The 18,826-nt window shown below is 37.8% G+C and overlaps 1 protein-coding gene and 1 non-coding gene across 4 annotated transcripts in view; one reads left to right on the top strand and one right to left on the bottom strand.

Annotated features, from left to right (window-relative positions):
* Nucleotides 1-18,826, top strand: part of ANKHD1 (ankyrin repeat and KH domain containing 1) — a 131,636-nt gene that overhangs the window by 107,028 nt on the left and 5,782 nt on the right. For all 3 annotated transcript variants that reach the window (XM_042937009.1, XM_042937025.1, XM_042937018.1), the window contains 9 exons: nt 855-1,030; nt 1,246-1,408; nt 3,616-3,711; nt 4,191-4,307; nt 9,381-9,555; nt 11,213-11,669; nt 12,149-12,295; nt 14,771-14,920; nt 15,082-16,694. In XM_042937009.1, the coding sequence (XP_042792943.1) occupies nt 855-1,030; nt 1,246-1,408; nt 3,616-3,711; nt 4,191-4,307; nt 9,381-9,555; nt 11,213-11,669; nt 12,149-12,295; nt 14,771-14,920; nt 15,082-16,694 (3,094 nt within the window). The remainder of the gene's footprint in view (nt 1-854; nt 1,031-1,245; nt 1,409-3,615; nt 3,712-4,190; nt 4,308-9,380; nt 9,556-11,212; nt 11,670-12,148; nt 12,296-14,770; nt 14,921-15,081; nt 16,695-18,826) is intronic.
* On the bottom strand, nt 8,352-8,458 carry LOC122202734. Its single transcript, XR_006194854.1, has one exon. It is a non-coding gene; the product is annotated as a U6 spliceosomal RNA (small nuclear RNA).

Below are 18,826 nucleotides of genomic sequence, written 5' to 3' on the forward strand. Positions count from 1 at the left end.
CAAAGAAAAATGAGCCTTTCCTGCTGTCCAGTTTATCTTTTTGTATTATGCGTATTTAGTGTTGTCCAATTATCTATTAGATGTCCTAGAGAAACCCGTATTACTTTGGAAATGATACCAGTAGGAAATGTCTCTTGGCAAATATTTTGAAGACTAATGAGCAAAAGACACATATACATAAAATTTAAGAAGTGCTATTTTAATCTACTTTTCCCAAGGTTGAATAGGATTAAAGGAATTTATCCAGAGTTATTTAGCAAACTAACATTCTCAGTTAGATATTTTAAACAAAATTTTCCCAGGGTGCCTGGGTGGCTCAGTTGGTTAAGTGTCCCACTTTGGCTCAGGTCATGATCTCACGGTTCATGAGTCAGAACCCTGCGTCAGGCCCTGTGCTGACAGCTCAGAGTCTGGAGCCTGGTTCAAATTCTGTGTCTCCCTCTCTCTCTGCCCCTCCCCCACTCACATTCTGTCTTTCTCAAAAATAAAAAAATTTAAAAAAACATTAAACAGAATTTTCCCATTGAACAGTGATGTGCCTTATTTAATTTTCTTTTTATTCATTTTTCATTATCTGTATTCATTGTGCAGAGAAGATACTGTCTCATGTATAAATTTATAACAGTATAGAAGTTACGAAATTGTTTTTTTATGAGTTGGAATGAGTGAGTTCATTCCAGCATGTCTGACTCAATTCAACAATTTTCACTTGTAGTTTAGTGAAATTGAAGACTGAATACTGCTTAGTTCTTTTATGAGAGAAAATCAGAAATAGAGTCGACTTATAAGTCAGTTGTTTTAGTCTGTTAAGATAATTGTATTCATTTACTTGCATAAATTTTTGGTTTAAACAGACTGGTCTTACCCCCTTGATGGAAGCTGCTTCTGGAGGATATGCAGAGGTTGGAAGAGTTCTCCTTGATAAAGGAGCAGATGTCAATGCCCCCCCTGTGCCTTCCTCAAGAGATACTGCTCTCACAATAGCAGCAGATAAAGGTCACTACAAATTTTGTGAGCTCCTGATTAATAGGTGGGTAAATTTTATATTTACATATAGGAGTTTTTGTGATCCTTTTTACTTTTCAGCACCTTTACAATTAATCAGATTGTTTTTACTTTATTGGCATTTTAAAGAATGGATTATTTGTATGCTATTTTATAGAAGATAAAAGACAAATAGAGGAAATAGAAAGTCACCCTCTTCTCACAGGATACAAACTATACTAACATTCTTTGACTTTATAGGGGAGCCCATATTGATGTTCGAAACAAGAAGGGAAACACACCACTTTGGCTGGCCTCCAATGGTGGTCACTTTGATGTGGTGCAATTGCTAGTCCAAGCAGGTGCCGATGTGGATGCAGCAGATAACCGGAAGATCACACCTCTTATGTCAGCGTTTCGCAAGGTAATTTTATGTGGGGGAAGAAAGCTAAATGCAATCATTTTTAACTAATTCTAAGTTGAAACCATGTGAGAAAAATGAATTGCTCTTGGAGAATAGACTGCATTTCCATACATAAATCACTGCTATCTTTCCACTCTCTTTGTGGCCAAATCTCAGAGCTACGTGGTAGCTCACCATGAGCAACTTTGTTTGTAAAGCACTTGGCATCTTGACTAGTTTTGTCGTGTACGCAAAACACGAGATTTAAGTATGCGGGTGAATGTCTTCTCTACCTAAAAAGGAACAAAAAGGAATGGTCTCTTTCATAAAAACTTACTATGTCTCGTATGTATGTTAAAGCTTGCTTGTCTGCTATATTTTTAAAAGCTTTCCCACTACAATTATGGTAAAGTATAAACCACTTACCATGGCTTACAAAGCCCTGCAGGATGTGGTTCATGCCCACAGCCCCATAGCAGTCATTTATGCTACCCTTCACCTTTGCTCACTACACTTTAGCTGCTGGCCTAGAATGCACTATATTTTTAACTGCCAGAGGGCCTTTGCTATGAGTTTTCTCTCCCTTGCTCTTCACTGGCTCACTTCTGCTCATCTTTTAGCTCCAATTTTATTTTATTTTATTTTATTTTATTTTATTTTATTTTATTTTATTTTATTTTATTTATTTTTTAAAGCTGATTCATTTATTTTGAGAGAGAGAGAGTACACATGCATGAGTGCAAATGGGGAAAGGGCAGAGAGAGAGAGAGAGAGAGAGAATCCCGAGCAGACTCCGTGGTGTCAGTGCAGAGCCCACTGAGGGGCTCAATCTCACAAATCGTGAGATCATGACCTGAGCCACCAAATCAAGGGTTGGAAGCTTAACTGACTGAGCCACCCAGGTGCCCCAGCTCCCATTGTATATGTCACTACTTAGAGAGTCCTTCCCTAACACTCAGTCTGAAAAGGTCCTCTTGCTCTTTTTTATAGTACCCTATTATTTTCCTTATACCAATTTGTAATTATACATTCAAATATGTATTTACTTTTTTAAAGCTTATTTCCCCAGTTAGACTGGAAGATCCAGGAAGACCAAGCTTTATGAATATCACTCTTTATGCACATTGTTTAGCATAGTGCCCAACACATATTAGGCAGTCACTAAATAGCTATTGAATGAGAATGGTGTAAGTTTTAGGCCTTACAAAAAAAATCTTAGGGGCGCCTGGCTGGCTCTGTCAGTGGAACATGCGACTCTTGAATCTAGGATTATATGTTTGAGCTCCATGTTTGGTGTAGAGATTACTTAAAAAATAAAATCTTCTAAAAAAATCTTAAGGGTGGGGGAGAGGGGAAAGTGGATAATGAGCACTGGGGAGGGCATTTGTTGGGATGAGCACTGGGTGTTGTATGGAAACCAAACTGATAATAAATTATATTTTTTAAAAATCTTAAAATATTTTCTAGACTTAATTCTTTAAGTTTTTGCCCTTTCCTTTTAATTGAGGCATCATTTACATATAGTGAAATATACAAACCAAAGGTGCATAGTTTAATGAGTTTTGATAACTGTATACACCTGGGTAACCCACACCCCATAAATTCATAAAATACTTCTGTAATCCTAGAAAGTTCCATCATGCCCATTCTCAATGAATTTCCTGCCGTAGAGACAACGACTTTTCTGATTTTTGTCACCATCAGACTAATTCTGGAAGATGTTTTAGAACTTGGTAGGAAGGAAAACTATGCAAGTTTGGTTATACTGAGGTAGATGATAGTTAGAATTAATTATAGATCATTCACCTCTGATCATAGCATTTAGAAAACATTTTCCCTAGATTCAAGTCATGGGTCTCAGATAATTGTGAGAATCTACCTTGTTTATTAAGATGGACCCAAAATAATATTTTGCAAGGTAGAACATCTCTCTGTTTTAGGACCTATTTCCTTTTTAAATAAAGGTTCATTTCACACTGCCAATTTTTATTAATACATTTATTCTAGGAAACACTTGTTTTCTACAAAAGTTTTTCTATTTTCAATGGGAAATGCTAAGTTAAATTTAGGAGAAATACCTGGGCATGTTGTTTTTATTTTCATAATTTCAATTTTAAGTTTAGTAAATGATCTGGAAGTATCTTTATACCTTTTACTCTTAAGTTTTTAAGCATATGAGCAAATTTTCAAGGAATTCTTCTGTGCATTTTTTGTTGTACTTCTCACAGGGTCATGTGAAAGTTGTTCAGTATTTGGTGAAGGAAGTCAATCAGTTCCCTTCTGATATTGAATGCATGCGATACATAGCAACAATTACAGATAAGGTAGGTTCACTAGAACATTGAAACACATTTGTGTTCTTTGTGGAATTAGATGCCAAAGTGTTCAATTAGCAACCTTTGTTTTGTCCTCTGTGACACCGATCACCTCATCTGTCTGTGCTTTAGTTTCTCTATTTGCAAATGAAGAATGGATATAATAATTTTGATAAATTATTTTGAGGATTCCTTCCTGTTATGGACTATAATTACAGTGAATGCAGCTAAAATTTATAACTAGACTGTTACCTTGATTAGAATTAGTTTGTATTCTCTAAGAATACAAACTTTAAGAAATAGTGATTTTTTTTTTTTTTTTCATGAAGATTGATACATGACTACACTCAAAGGATTGCTTATATTTGGCTCAATGAATTTCAGTTGTTTGGGCTTTATGCCCTGGACTTCAGTGTGCTTATCAACTCAAGTTTTATTTGGCCTGTTTCTATGTTCCTATATTTATATTATTCCATTTTCCACTGTAGGAACTCTTAAAAAAATGTCACCAGTGTGTTGAGACAATTGTGAAGGCTAAAGACCAACAGGCTGCAGAAGCAAATAAGAATGCAAGTATTCTTTTGAAAGAGCTTGATCTGGAAAAGGTGAGTAAGAAAAATAATTTTTCTTATGAGAAATTGTTGAGGGGGTGTGGGAGGGAGGATGGGCTAAATGTGTGAGGAGCACTAAGGAATCTACTCCTAAAATCATTGTTGCACTATATGCTAACTAATTTGGATGTAAATTTTTTTTTTTTAATAATTTTTTTTTTTAATGTTTATTTTTGAGACAGAGACAGAGCATGAACGGGGGAGGGGCAGAGAGAGAGGGAGACACAGAATCGGAAGCAGGCTCCAGGCTCTGAGCCATCAGCCCAGAGCCCGATGCGGGGCTCTAACCCACAGACCGCGAGATCATGACCTAAGCTGAAGTCGGACGCTTAACCGACTGAGCCACCCAGGCGCCCCTGGATGTAAATTTTTAAAATGAAAAAAAAAAGAGAAATTGTTGAGGGGCGCCTGGGTGGCTCAGTCGGTTAAGCGTCAGACTCTGGATTTTGGCTCAGGTCATGATTTCACAGTTTGTGAGATCGAGTCCCACATCCGACTCCACACTATCAGTGCGGGATTCTCTGTCTTCTCTCTCTGGCCCTTCCCCCCTCTTGCTCAAAATTAAACAAAGTAAAAAAAAAGAAATTGTTGAAAATTTGTTGTAATAAATTTACCCTCCTTATGACCAATAACCTTCGTATCTCTTTCAAAGGAAATGATTAATAGACTGTTAAATTACCATCACTTTTTTTTATTTTGACCTCTTGTTCTTAAAAAATATTTTGAGCCATAAAAGTGAGAGACTAGTTTTCAAGCAGATCACAGTTTACCAAATAACATTACTACCTAAATGATTCTAACATTAGTATTAGAAAATATTTAGTAAAGCATTAGAAACCTTTTGCTAATTATAATATTTATGCTATAAGTGTTTTATTAGATCCTCACTTAAAGAGTAAGTGTCTGAGGGATGCCTGGGTGGCTCATTTGGTTAGGCGTCTTACTCTTGATTTTGACTCCGGTCATGGTCTCCCAGTTGGTGAGATTAAGCACCTCTCTAGCTCAGTGCTAGCAGCGCAGAGCCTGCTTGGGATTCTCTGTCTCCTTTCTCTGCCCCTTTGCTGCTTGTGCTCCCTCTCAAAAATAAATAAATAAAACACTTTAAAAAAAAGAGTAAGGGTCTGATATCCTAGGATGTATGGTATAATGGAAAAGGTTTCAAAAACAAGATTGCTTACATGAAGTTCAGTCTGCTTACCTGGAAAGTGAGGGTGTTGCTATTCAATGCAGAAGTTGCATTAAAAGAACAAATAACATGCCCAAGTAGAATTATTTTAAGAAGGCAAGAGATAGCTTAACATGAAGATATTTTGTTGATGATTAAAAGAAAAAAATATATGATTATTTTGACAGATGCTAAAATTTTGAAACCAATTCTTAGTTTAAAATTAAAAACAAAAGCAAAAACAAAAAAAAACCTTATAAGACCAGAAGAACAGGTCACTTACAAATCAATGAGAAAAACATAACTTGCCCAGAATAAAAAATGTTCCTGTGAATGGGTAGTTCACAGAAAAAGAAATACAAATGTTCAATAATTTTTTTTTTTTTTTAAGCAGATTGGCAAAGCTTAAACTTTAAAGATTTGGGGGTCGCCTGGGTGGCTCAGTCGGTTAAGCGTCCGACTTCAGCTCAGGTCATGATCTCGTGGTTTGTGAGTTCGAGCCCCACGTCGGGCTCTGTGCTGACAGCTCGAGCCTGGAGCCTGTTTCAGATTCTATGTTTCCCTGTCTATCTGCCCCTCCCCCACTCACGCTTTGCCTCTCTCTGTCTCTGAAAAATGAATACACCTTAAAAAAAACTTAAAGATTTGGTAATAGCTACTGATGGCAAAGGTGTGGATAGATTAGCACTCTAGCGAATGATTTTTGTTGTATGGTATAAATTGCTATGACTATTAATGGAAATGCTTTCACAAATAAATTAAAAGGGTGGTTACCCTTATTCAGCTATTCCACTTGCATAAATTTAGCCTCAGGTAAATAGTTAGACAAATGCTCGAAGATGTGAACTTACAAGGACATTCATTGCTGATAATAGGGGGAAACGTGTAAACCTTAAAGTCTTATCATTAGAAAATTAAAATTTAGCACCTCCATGATAAAGTTGATTACAGGTAAGATCAGAAGGGAAAAAAAGTTATATTCATTTTAAAATAAAGTGAAGTTCATAGTTAGATGATTACTAAGGTAGTTTTCATGTCTATAATTTTGATTTTTGTGTAACTTCTCAGGGATGTGGTCAGCAGTTCCCTAAATAGGTAGCCAGTTTGTTCTTATGCCAACAGAGTGATAAAATTCCGTATTTAGCTAAATGTGCAATGTCTTCTTTCACTCGTTTCTCATTTACGTAGGAGATTGGCAAACTTTTTCTATAAAATGTCGAATAGTAAATATTTTAGGTTTTGCAGGCCATATGGTGTCTGTCATACGTCCTCATCTCTGCCATCAGAGCACAAAAGCAGCCATAGGCAATAGGTAAATGAACAAGCATGGCTGTGTTCCAATAGAACTTTATTTATGAACACTGGAATTTGAATTTTGTATAATTTCCAAGTGTCACGAAATAGTCTTTTTATTTGTTTCAACCATTTAAAATATCAAAGTCAGTCTTAGATTTTAGGCCATCAAACATAGCAGACTGGATTTGGTATTCAGGCCATAGTTTGCCAACCTCTCATTTAGGTAAATCAAAGAGTAATCAATTTATGCCTCAAAATGATAAATTATAGTTTTGAGGAAAATGCTTTACCTGTTTACCATAGAAGAACGAATAACTTGATGTGTTTCAAACTCTCATCATGATGCTAGGCAACTTACTACCATGTTTTCCTTTCCGAAAAAAAAGACATTTTATAGTACTAATCACAGCAAAATCTAAAAGTGATCAGAATTCTGTATGTGGCTTAAAAATTTCTATAAGGTAGAAAAAAATAATTTTTACAATAGATTGTGGTTAATATTTTTAAAGTGAAATGTTTTAGAATTTTATAAAGATCATGATAGCTGAATTTTAGTCAAATAAACAGATACTGCATATGTGTACATTCAATTCATCTATCATACAATTCACCCATTTAAAGTATACAATTGAGGGGTGCCTGGGTGGCTCAATCAGTTAAGTGTCCCAACTCGGTTTTCGGCTCAGGTCATGATCTCACAGCTCATGAGTTTGAGCCCCACATCCAGCTCTGTGCTGACAGCGCAGTGCCTGCTTGGGATTCTCTATGTCCCTCTTTTCTTGCGCCTCCTCTGCTCTCTCTCTCTTTCCCTCTTTCTCTCTCTCTCTCTCTGTCTCTCAAAAACAAATAAATAAACATTAATATATAAATAAATAAGTAAATAAATAAACAAAGTGTACGATTGAAGTGTGCCTGGCTAGCTCAGTCAGTAGGCATACAACTCTAGATCTTGAGGTCGTAAATTCAAGCCCCATGTTGGGTGCAAAGATTACTTCAAAAACTAAAATAGAAAAAGTATTTTAAAATAAATAGAGTATACAATTCAGTGGCTTTTAGCATATTCAGAGTTGTGCATTGTTCACCACAGCCAATTTTAGAATATTTTTACTGTCCTGGAAAGAAACCCTACACCCGTTAAGTGTCACTCACTTTATTCAATCTCTCCATCCTAGGTAACCACTAATCTGCTTTTTGTCTTTATGGATCTGCCTATTCTGGACATTACACATAAATGGAATCATGCAGTGTATGTTCCTCTGAGACTGGCTTCTTTCACTTCATAATGTTTTCAAGTTTCAACCATGTTGTCACATATATCAATACTTAATTTGGTTTTATTCCTAAATAATATCCCATCTCTCTGTCTCTCTCTAGCACACTCTCTCTCTTTCCCTCCACTCTCTCCCTCTCTGTCTCTCTCTCTCTCTCTCTCTCTCTCTCACACACGTGCACACATACACACCCATACATCCATTCATTAGGCGATGGATATTCAGGCTGTTTCTACTACATAGGTATATAAGTTTTTCTTTCTTTCTTTCTTTCTTTCTCTTTCTTTCTTTCTTTCTTTCTGTTTTTTAAATATGGATCACTTCATGAGTTTGCATGCTATCCTTGCACAGGGGCCATGCTCATCTTTGTATTGTTAGAGGGTTTTTAGTGTATGTGCTACCAAAGCAAGCACAGTGTTCAAGTTTTTGTATGAATGTGTTTTCATTTCTCTTGGGTATATGTATATCTAGGAATGGCATTGCTAGAGCATGTGGTAATTCTATTTGAGGAGCTGCCAGATTGTTTTCCAAAGCAGCTGCACCATTTTATGTTCCTACCAGCAAGTGTTTGAAGGTTTTAATGTCTCCATACCCTCACCGCTATTTGGTATTATCTGTCTTTTTGAGTATAGCCATCTAGTGGGTATGGAGTGGGTATCTTATTGTGATTTTGATTTGCTTTTCCTTGATGTCTAGTAGATATTGAGCAACTGTCTTCATATGCTTTGGCTACTCATATGTTCTTTAGGAAAATGTCTGTTCAGGTCCTTTGTGTATTTTTGAATTGAGTTATATTTGTCTTTTTATTACTGTGTCATAAGAGTTCTTTATCCTTGATACAAATCCCTTACCAGATGTATGATTTGCAAAAAAAAAATTTTCCCATTTTATGGGTTGTATTTCTACTCTGTTGATGGGTCCTTTGAAGCACAAAAACTTAACTTTGATGGCGTCTAGCTTATCTATATTTTTCTTTTGGTGCTTTTATAAGTGTGTTTTAACACTGGTCTCCATGGGAAGCCTCGTGTCATAAGCAAAAATACCCATTCTTTATTGTATTTTATTTTTTTACTGTTCATTTCTTTATTTTGAGAGAGAGAGAGAGAGAGAGAGAAAGAGCATGAACCAGGGAGGGGCAGAGAGAGGGGGAGACAGAGAATCCCAAGCAGGCCCTCTGCTTTCAGCATGAGCCCATACACAGGGGCTCAAACCACAAACTATGAGATCATGACCTGAGCTGAAATCAACAGTTGGAGCCACCCGGGTTCCCCACCCATTCTTTATTTTAAATAATTGTATTATGGGTGAAATAATACACCTGCACTTAATTTTCAGTCAAGAGAGGAGAGCAGAAAGCAGGCTCTTGCAGCTAAAAGAGAAAAAAGGAAAGAAAAGAGAAAAAAGAAAAAAGAGGAGCAGAAAAGGAAACAGGAAGAAGATGAGGAAAACAAACCTAAGGAGAATTCAGAACTACCAGAGGATGAAGATGAAGAGGAGAATGATGAAGATGGTAAGAAACGACTTTTTCAAATTAATGATAAAAATCTGTTCATCAACTTCATTTTGAGTGCTTTTTACTCTAATTAATTCTAGTTAGATATTCATTATTTTAATCTGGAATTGACAACTGGCTTTCATAGTAAATATTTCTAAATAATTTACATTGTAAAGTGATAGAAACAGAAAGGGTAAAGGCAAGCATGTTATTTGAAGTTTCAGTTGTAATTTAAGTTCCTTTGTAAAACATCATGTATGTCCTACGTGTAATACAGTAAAGAGATTTGCCAGCTTCTGTTCAGGTTCTTCCCTACCCTTTCCTCCTCCATTTGGAAACTGGGGAGAGATCCAGTTCCTCAGTAAATTTTGAGCTAAGACTTGGGCCCAAAGCTATACAGGTTCATTATTCTCAGAGTTGTTTTTTGTACATCCTAGTAGTGTTTGTAATAGGCAAATAATTGTTCTCTATTTGAATTCTAATTCTAAAATACTATGTGAAAATTTCCCTGAATTTAAAATTTTTAATTAAATTCCTGTTTGTTAATATACAGTGTAATATTAGTTCCAGATATACAATTTAGTGATTGAACACTTCCACACATTACCTGGGGCTCATCACAACAAGTGCACTCTTTAATCCCCATCACCCATTTACCACATCCCCCCACCACCTTCCCTCATTGACCTCCCCTCTGGTAACCATCAGTTTGTTCTCTATAGTTAAGAGTCTGTTTCTCGGTTTGCCTCTCTTTTTTTCCCTATGCTCATTTGTTTTGTTTCTTAAACTCCACATATAAGTGAAATCATATGGTATTCATGTTTCTGTGACTTAGCATAATACTCTCTAGCTACTAATTCAAAGAGATCCATGCACCCCAGTGTTTACAGCAGCATTATCTACAGTAGTCAGACTAAAAATTTCCCTGAATTCAAACAGTATTGTGAGTTTTGGTTAACTCGTGAGACTAACACCTCAGATCTTAAGAATGTTATGGTACATGGATGGAACTGGAGAGCGTTATGCTAAGTGAAATAAGTCCTACAGAGAAAGACAGATACCATATGTGTTCACTCTTATGTGGATCCTGAGAAACTTAACAGGAACCCATGGGGGAGGGGAAGGAAAAAAAAAAAAAAAGAGGTTAGAGAAGGAGGGAGCCAAAACATAAGAGACTCTTAAAAACTGAGAACAAACTGAGGGTTGATGGGGGGTGGGTGATGGGCATTGAGGAGGGCACCTGTTGGGATGAGCACTGGGTGTTGTATGGAAACCAATTTGACAATAAATTTCATATTTTAAAAAAAGAGAATGTTATGGTATAAGAGGCACCTGGCCCACTCAGTCGGAAGAGCATGCAACTCTTGATCTCAGGGCTATCAGTTCGAGCCCCACGTTGTGTGTAGAGATTACTTAAATACATAAATAAAAACTTAAAAAAAAAAAAAAGAATGTTATAGTGTGAATGTTTTATACCAAGTTACACATCAAAATATGATATAGTGCTTTTGTTCTAACAACAATAAAGATTTCTTTATTTACTAGTGAATACTGATGAAAGGAAAATATGACTTAAGGAAGTGAATTACTCTGAATTATTATGTATATCTTGTCACAACTTGTTCTGAGTTCTGTGCTCTCAGTGTGATTTTTATCCTTTTGCTAATTTCAGTGGAGCAAGAAGTTCCCATAGACCCTCCTAGTGCAACCACCACCACCACCATTGGAATCTCTGCAACATCTGCCACATTTACAAACGTGTTTGGGAAAAAAAGGGCCAATGTGGTGACGACCCCCAGCACCAATCGGAAAAATAAGAAGAACAAAACAAAGGAGACCCCTCCCACTGCACATTTAATATTACCAGAACAACACATACCCTTGGCACAGCAGAAAGCTGATAAAAATAAAATAAACGGAGAACCCAGAGGTGGTGGTACAGGTGGGAATAGTGACTCCGACAACTTGGACAGCACAGACTGCAACAGTGAGAGTAGCAGCGGCGGTAAAAGCCAAGAGTTCAATTTCACCATGGATGTGAATTCCTCCAGTGATAGGAGATACCCATCACTTCTTCTCCATTCCCAAGAAGAAAAGACAAGTAATGCCACTTCCAAAACTCAAACACGGTAAATTTTTCTGGTTTGTTCACTCTCCATCCACCTTTCCTTTCTCGTGCCTGGCGCAAGAATTTAAAGTACATTTTTTAGCACAAATTACGTTACACAATGTAAGGCTACCACATTGCCTGACTGCAGTATTCAAACCTGAAATTCACTAATATCCTAATCATGTACACGTTATGAAGTGAGATTTTTAGAGATGTTTATGATTCAATTTTGAAGCTGAAAAAGTTAGCATACCTTGATTTTATTTTAAATGTGTCATTTTTATTGATCGTAGCCCAACTTTGAGCTTCTGAGTCCATTTAAATACTAAAGTAGATGATGAACTCTTTGTCCTATTTCTGCCTTTCCGAATTGTTGATAATTTGATGTGCCAAATTTTAATTCAAATATTTCAATGTAACTTTGTGTATAAATGAATAGTCTCTTGAGTTTCTATCTTAAAATGTGTTTTATTGGACTTGATAATTCTTTCTTCTCAGACTTGAAAGTGAAACAAATACTAATTCCTTATCAACAAGCTATAAGTCAGTGCCATTGCCATTAAGTTCTCCTAACATAAAGCTGAATCTGACTAGCCCCAAAAGGGGACAGAAAAGAGAAGAAGGGTGGAAAGAAGTTGTACGAAGGTAAGTAGAAATTAGTCTTATCTTTTTAACTTTAATAGACCATGTAAGTTCTATCTAATGAGGTAGTTACCCAGTTAATTAGTGAATCATTTGAATGTGGTTATTATTTGTGCCACACTAAATCCAGAGTAGGCGAAAGTAAAATGAGAAGCCATATGTAAATTTTGCATATATATCTTATATGACACAAAAAAATGTTGGCTTTACAATAACAAAAAATGTTTTATTAAAACTTAACATCTACAGATGTTTCCAGATACACCATACAAAATGGTCACAAGCTTGTTACAGGGAAGATTCTACGTTTGACAGGAAAATCATAATGTTATTAGTGAGGACTACAAGGTTTGTTTAATGATCCCATTTTGGTTCAAACAATCAAATTTATCTGTATACAGTGTTTAAATAAAGTTAGGCTTCACTAGAGAACCACATATCCTAAAGAACTGGCTAGCTGCTATTAACTAGTGCAGTTGCTATCCCGATAAGGGGGAAAAAGAGCCCATAAAATTAAAATAAAACTACCTTCACCCTCAAAAAAGAAAGAAAGAAAAGGAAAGAAGAAAGAAAAGTACAGTAAAACCTTGGTTTGAGAGCATAATTCATCCCAGAAACATGCTTGTCATCTAAAGCCTGTGTATATCAAAGCGAATTTCAAGAACCATTGGCTCAGTTGTGATCATGTGATATTTGGTATCACATACTACTCATATTGCAGGACATGGCTTGTTTATCAAGTTAAAATTTATTAGAAATCTTCGCTCATCTAGGGGCACCTGGATGGCTCAGTTGGTTGAGCGTCTGACTTCAGCTCAGGTCATGATCTCACAGCTCATGAGTTTGAGCCCCTCATCGGGCTCTGTGCTCACAGCTCAGAGCCTGGAGCCTGCTTCAGATTCTGTGTCTCCCTCTCTCTCTGCCCCTAACCCACTTGCATTCTGTCTCTGTCTCTCTCAAAAATAAATAAACATTAAAAAAAAAAAAAAAAAGAAAGAAAGAAATGTTTGCTCATCTTGTAGAACACTTGCAGAACAAGTTACTCACAATCCAAGGTTTTACTGCACCTTCAGTCACAGTGTTTATATTTAAGCTAGGATGGGAGAAATGAATAAAAGCAGACAGGCCACAGCTTTCAAATGTTTTATACAATCCACATGATACTTTTAGCCTCTGTTCATACTTTACAACAGGGAATCAGGACAAGATACAGAAATGCTAATGTATATCAAATCATATTAAGTCACCAAAGGACTGAAATGTCTGGGCTTTTATTCTGTATTGTTTTTGAAGTTTGTGTCCATTAAATGCAAACAGAAAGAAGTCTTGGCACAATAGAAGTGATACACACCTGATGATCAGATCGATTTAAATGTTACTCACAGCATGTAGCCTAGTCTATGCTCTAGCTTTCAGAATACCCGAATATATTCTTCCCAGCATTAAGATAATAAATTTTGAGCATGAAGAGTATTTTAAGGGCTGCCTCTGATATTCTTCTAGATGGAATAATTCAAGTTTGAAGGTCCCTCCTTGAAAAGGGGAATCCTGGGGCCCAGCACTGAGCACTTGAAAATAATGGGTGTCGCTCTCATCTGGTTCTGCTTTACTTAAAAAGTGCTTCTGCCAGCAAACACTGGGTTTCTTTGATAGTCCTTAGGGACAGCCAGGCCAGGCCAGGCCATCTTATTAGATCCCAAGATCAGCCTCTGGTCATCTCTCGGCTCTGCTCAGCTCACATGTAAGTGGAAGTCAAGTCCCAGGCTCCACTTGTGGGTTGCTTTTTATGTAGTTCAAACCTGAACTGCATTTATACTTGCTATTGCTAAGTATAAATTACTGATATTGATAAGCTGGTCTCTCTTACTTGGTATGAAGTTTAATAGTATGTTATGCATTGTTTTCGTTTAGAAAAAGTCAGTCCATATGGTCATTGCTGTTTAGTTGATGTGTGATGTTTTCAGCAGATTGGAATGCTTAGATCATGAGTTTGTTTGGTTTTTTTTAATTTTTTTTTCAACGTTTTTTGAAATTTTTGAATTTATTTTTGGGACAGAGAGAGACAGAGCATGAACGGGGGAGGGGCAGAGAGAGAGGGAGACACAGAATCGTAAACAGACTCCAGGCTCCGAGCCATCAGCCCAGAGCCTGACGCGGGGCTCGAACTCACGGACCGTGAGATCGTGACCTGGCTGAAGTCGGACGCTTAACCGACTGTGCCACCCAGGCGCCCCGATCATGAGTTATTTAAAATATAATTTTGTTTTAAATGACAAAGTAATATTTATTTTCACTAAGTTAAATTCAATATGAGAGGGAGTCAGTTTCTAAAACGAAAATTTATAGTAATTTCCCCTTTAAGGTTTGAGACATATTATTCTACATGAGCATACTAGCTGAGACATCTTTTTGAGTAAAGACGTTTGTTTTCATAAGCTCATGTTTTGTTTCATAAACTCATAAGTCTTCATTTTATAGGTCAAAGAAATTGTCTGTTCCAGCTTCCGTGGTTTCCAGGATAATGGGAAGAGGAGGATGCAACATCACTGCAATACAAGATGTTACTGGAGCCCATATTGATGTGGATAAACAAAAAGATAAGAATGGCGAGAGAATGATCACAATAAGGTAATTGTGGAAAATGTATATTAGTAGTTCTGTATGGAAATTAAATGTTTTTAGAAGCATCCTTGTGTTACGCATGGCACAATCAAGAATTTTAAGGTTAAAATGACCTCTGTTTTTATCTCTTTGATCCTGTTTTTATGTTTTGTTGGTTTTCTCCCCAGGGGTGGTACGGAATCAACCAGGTATGCGGTTCAGCTTATCAATGCACTTATTCAAGATCCCGCTAAGGAACTGGAAGACTTGATTCCTAAAAATCATATCAGAACACCTGCCAGCACCAAGTCCATCCATGCAAACTTCTCATCTGGAGTAGGCACCACATCAGCTTCCAGTAAAAACGCATTTCCTTTGGGTGCTCCAGCTCTCGTTACGTCACAGGCGACAACATTATCTACGTTCCAGCCCACTAATAAACTTAACAAGAACGTTCCAACAAACGTACGTTCTTCTTTCCCAGTTTCTCTACCCTTGGCTTATCCCCACCCTCATTTTGCCCTGCTGGCTGCTCAGACTATGCAACAGATTCGGCATCCTCGCTTACCCATGGCCCAATTTGGAGGAACCTTTTCACCCTCTCCCAACACTTGGGGACCATTCCCAGTGAGACCTGTGAATCCTGGCAACACAAACAGCTCTCCAAAGCATAATAATTCAGGCCGTCTACCGAACCAGAACGGGACTGTCTTACCCTCAGAGTCTGCGGGGCTAGCTACTGCCAGTTGTCCTATCACTGTCTCTTCCGTAGTTGCTGCCAGCCAGCAGCTGTGTGTGACTAATACCCGGACTCCTTCATCGGTCAGAAAGCAGTTGTTTGCCTGTGTGCCTAAAACGAGCCCTCCAGCAACAGTGATCTCTTCTGTGACGAGCACTTGTAGTTCCCTGCCTTCTGTTTCCTCTGCACCTATCCCCAGCGGGCAGGTTCCCACCACCTTTCTGCCTGCGAGTACTCCTCAAACACAGCTTTCTTCACAAAAAATGGAGTCTTTCCCTGCCATGCCACCCCCCAAAGAGAAAGCGTCCACACAGGAGCAGCCCATGGCCAACCTGTGCACCCCATCTTCAACTGCAAATAGTTGCAGTAGCTCTGCCAGCAACACCCCAGGAGCTCCAGAAACTCACCCATCCAGTAGCCCCGCTCCTCCCTCCACTAACACACAGGAGGAGGCACAGCCACCCAGCGGATCTGACTTAAGTCCTATGTCCATGCCTTTCGCATCCAACTCAGAACCTGCTCCATTGACTTTGGCATCACCCAGATTGGTTGCTGCTGATAATCAGGACACCAATAACTTACCTCAGTTAGCTGTACCAGCACCTCGAGTTTCTCATCGAATGCAGCCCAGAGGTTCTTTTTACTCAGTGGTACCAAATGCAACCATACACCAGGATCCCCAGTCTATTTTTGTTACAAATCCAGTTCCTTTGACACCACCTCAAGGCCCACCGGCTGCAGTGCAGCTTTCTTCAGCCATGAACATTATGAATGGCTCTCAGATGCACATTAACCCAGCAAATAAATCTTTGCCACCTACATTCGGCCCGGCCACACTTTTCAATCATTTCAGTAGTCTTTTTGATAGCAGTCAGGTGCCTGCTAACCAGGGTTGGGGAGATGGGCCGCTGTCCTCTCGAGTTGCTGCAGATGCCTCTTTCACTGTTCAGTCAGCATTCCTGGGTAACTCTGTACTTGGACACTTGGAAAACGTGCACCCTGACAACTCCAAGGCACCTGGCTTCAGACCACCTTCCCAGCGAGTTTCTACTAGTCCAGTTGGTAAGTTATTATAACTATTACTGCAGTTCAGTATGGGGCTCTTAAGTGTAATTGAATCCTTCAAGATAATAAGGCACTTATTTTGTACATCATATCACATGATCTTAAAGAAATGAGACTGTGTCGGGGCGCCTGGGTGGCTCATTTGGTTAAGCCTCTGACTTCCGCTCATGTTGTGATCTCCCAGTTCGTGAGTTTGAGCCCTGTGTTGGGCTTTGTGCTGATAGCATGGAGCCTGGAGCCTCCTTCCAGTTCTGTGTCTCTTCTCTCTCTGCCCCTGTGCCTCCCCTTCTCACTCTCTCTCTCTCTCTCTCTCTCTCTCTCTCTCTCTCAAAAATAAACATTTAAAAAATTAAAAAAGAAAGAAAAAAGACTGTGTCATAAATACTAAAGACCCTTTAATGATTGCTGTTTGAGGGGGCAGCAATATAGCTGTAGATAATCACTCACATACAGTGAGCTGCCTTATATGGCCTATCTGATGTTTCTGTCCCTCATAGCAAGGAGGTTATACCTTGTGTCAGTCCATTTTCTAAGAATTGGTATAATGATATTAATAAAAAGGGACTCAGGATACTTCAAGGATTTCAAATTTATAGACATTTTTAAAATCATCATGAATGTTTGCATTTCTCAGATTTAAAAAGTTTGTGTTACAGAAGCGTTTAGGTACCAGTCCATAACCTACATTATTCTTTGAAATATTCTACAATATTTCAGTCTTGGGTGCTCAGGCTCAATGTTAATATTATTATTAGAGATCCAGTCATTTGTGGGCTCTTAATGTAAAAAGACCAACTTAGATTCAGCTCTTTGGTTTTTTGAAATTACAAATTAGCTGCTGAGGCGTTATAAGAAAGATCTAGATATGAGTCTAGTATTGACTTGGATATATTTAGAAAACCCGTCTTTTTTCCAGAGTCAAAGAGCCAAATTTGAGTCTAATGTGCACTATTCTGAAAAACAAATTAGAAATTGCAACTGACATAGAATGGTGTAAGAGGCTCTGTTGCCTCGTAGCATTTTCCTTCCAGTGAGAAAACCGTCGTTCATAACCCAGCCTTCCTTTTTGTTTATTACAAACTGACCTATGGTGTTTAAATCTGGAAGTTTATGGATATGGTGTAACCTTAATTTTCATTTCAGGTATGCTTTTATTTACTTGTCTTTTCAGGAAGACAGCTGTTATATCATCCTTCCTTCTTTCCTTCCTTCCTTCCTTCCTTCCTCCCCTCTCTCCCTCCCTCCCTCCCTCTCTTCCTTCCTTCCTTTCTTTCTCTTTCTTTCTTTCTTTCTTTCTTTCTTTCTTTCTTTCTTTCTTTCTTTCTTTCTTTCTTTCTTTCAATGTTATTCACTTTTGAGAAAGAGACAGAGACAAAATCCAAAGCAGGCTCCAGGCTCTGAGCTGTCAGTACAGAGCCTGATGCGGGGCTCAAACCCACGAACCGTGGGATCATGACCTGAGCTGAAGCCGAACGCTTAACTGACTGAACCACCCAAGCGCCCCTATATCATCTTTCAAGTAAATATATAAGCCTACATAAGATCAACTGTGGTCAAAATGTTCTCTAGGATTTTTTTTCTTAATTTTTTATTTTTTTCTATAAATAGATATTTGTTTTCACTTTTTGTTTGGAGGAAACTAAAAGATTTTCAAAGGCCACACGCAGGGTGAAAGAAGAACTCATTGCCAGTGCTCAGGCAATCAGTGTAGAAAGCATTTATCTTTGACTTGACTGGCACTGACATGTGAATTCTGAATGCCTTAGCCAGTTTGACTTCAGAACTCTCATATTCTCATGTTTGAGCTCTTTGCATTCCACATGCTGCCTCCCAGAAGATGTACAGATTATGAAATTCTAGAAAAAAGAAAAAAATCAAGGATATCTGCTATCTAGTTTGGTAGAAAACAAGGTTTGGGAACCTTAATTATTTAGATCTAAAACATCAAAATTATTTATTGCTAATAAAAAAATAATCATTTTTTTAGAAAGCAAGCATTAATCCTGGACCTTCCCTCTGGGGTCCAGGATTGCTAAGCCTGGCTATATATGTTTACATATACATATATATATATTATGTATTTATTTACTTTTTTTATTTATTTCTGAGAGACTGAGAGAGACAGAACA

The sequence above is a fragment of the Panthera leo genome, chromosome A1, assembly GCF_018350215.1.
Source record: "Panthera leo isolate Ple1 chromosome A1, P.leo_Ple1_pat1.1, whole genome shotgun sequence".
NCBI lineage: Eukaryota > Metazoa > Chordata > Mammalia > Carnivora > Felidae > Panthera > Panthera leo.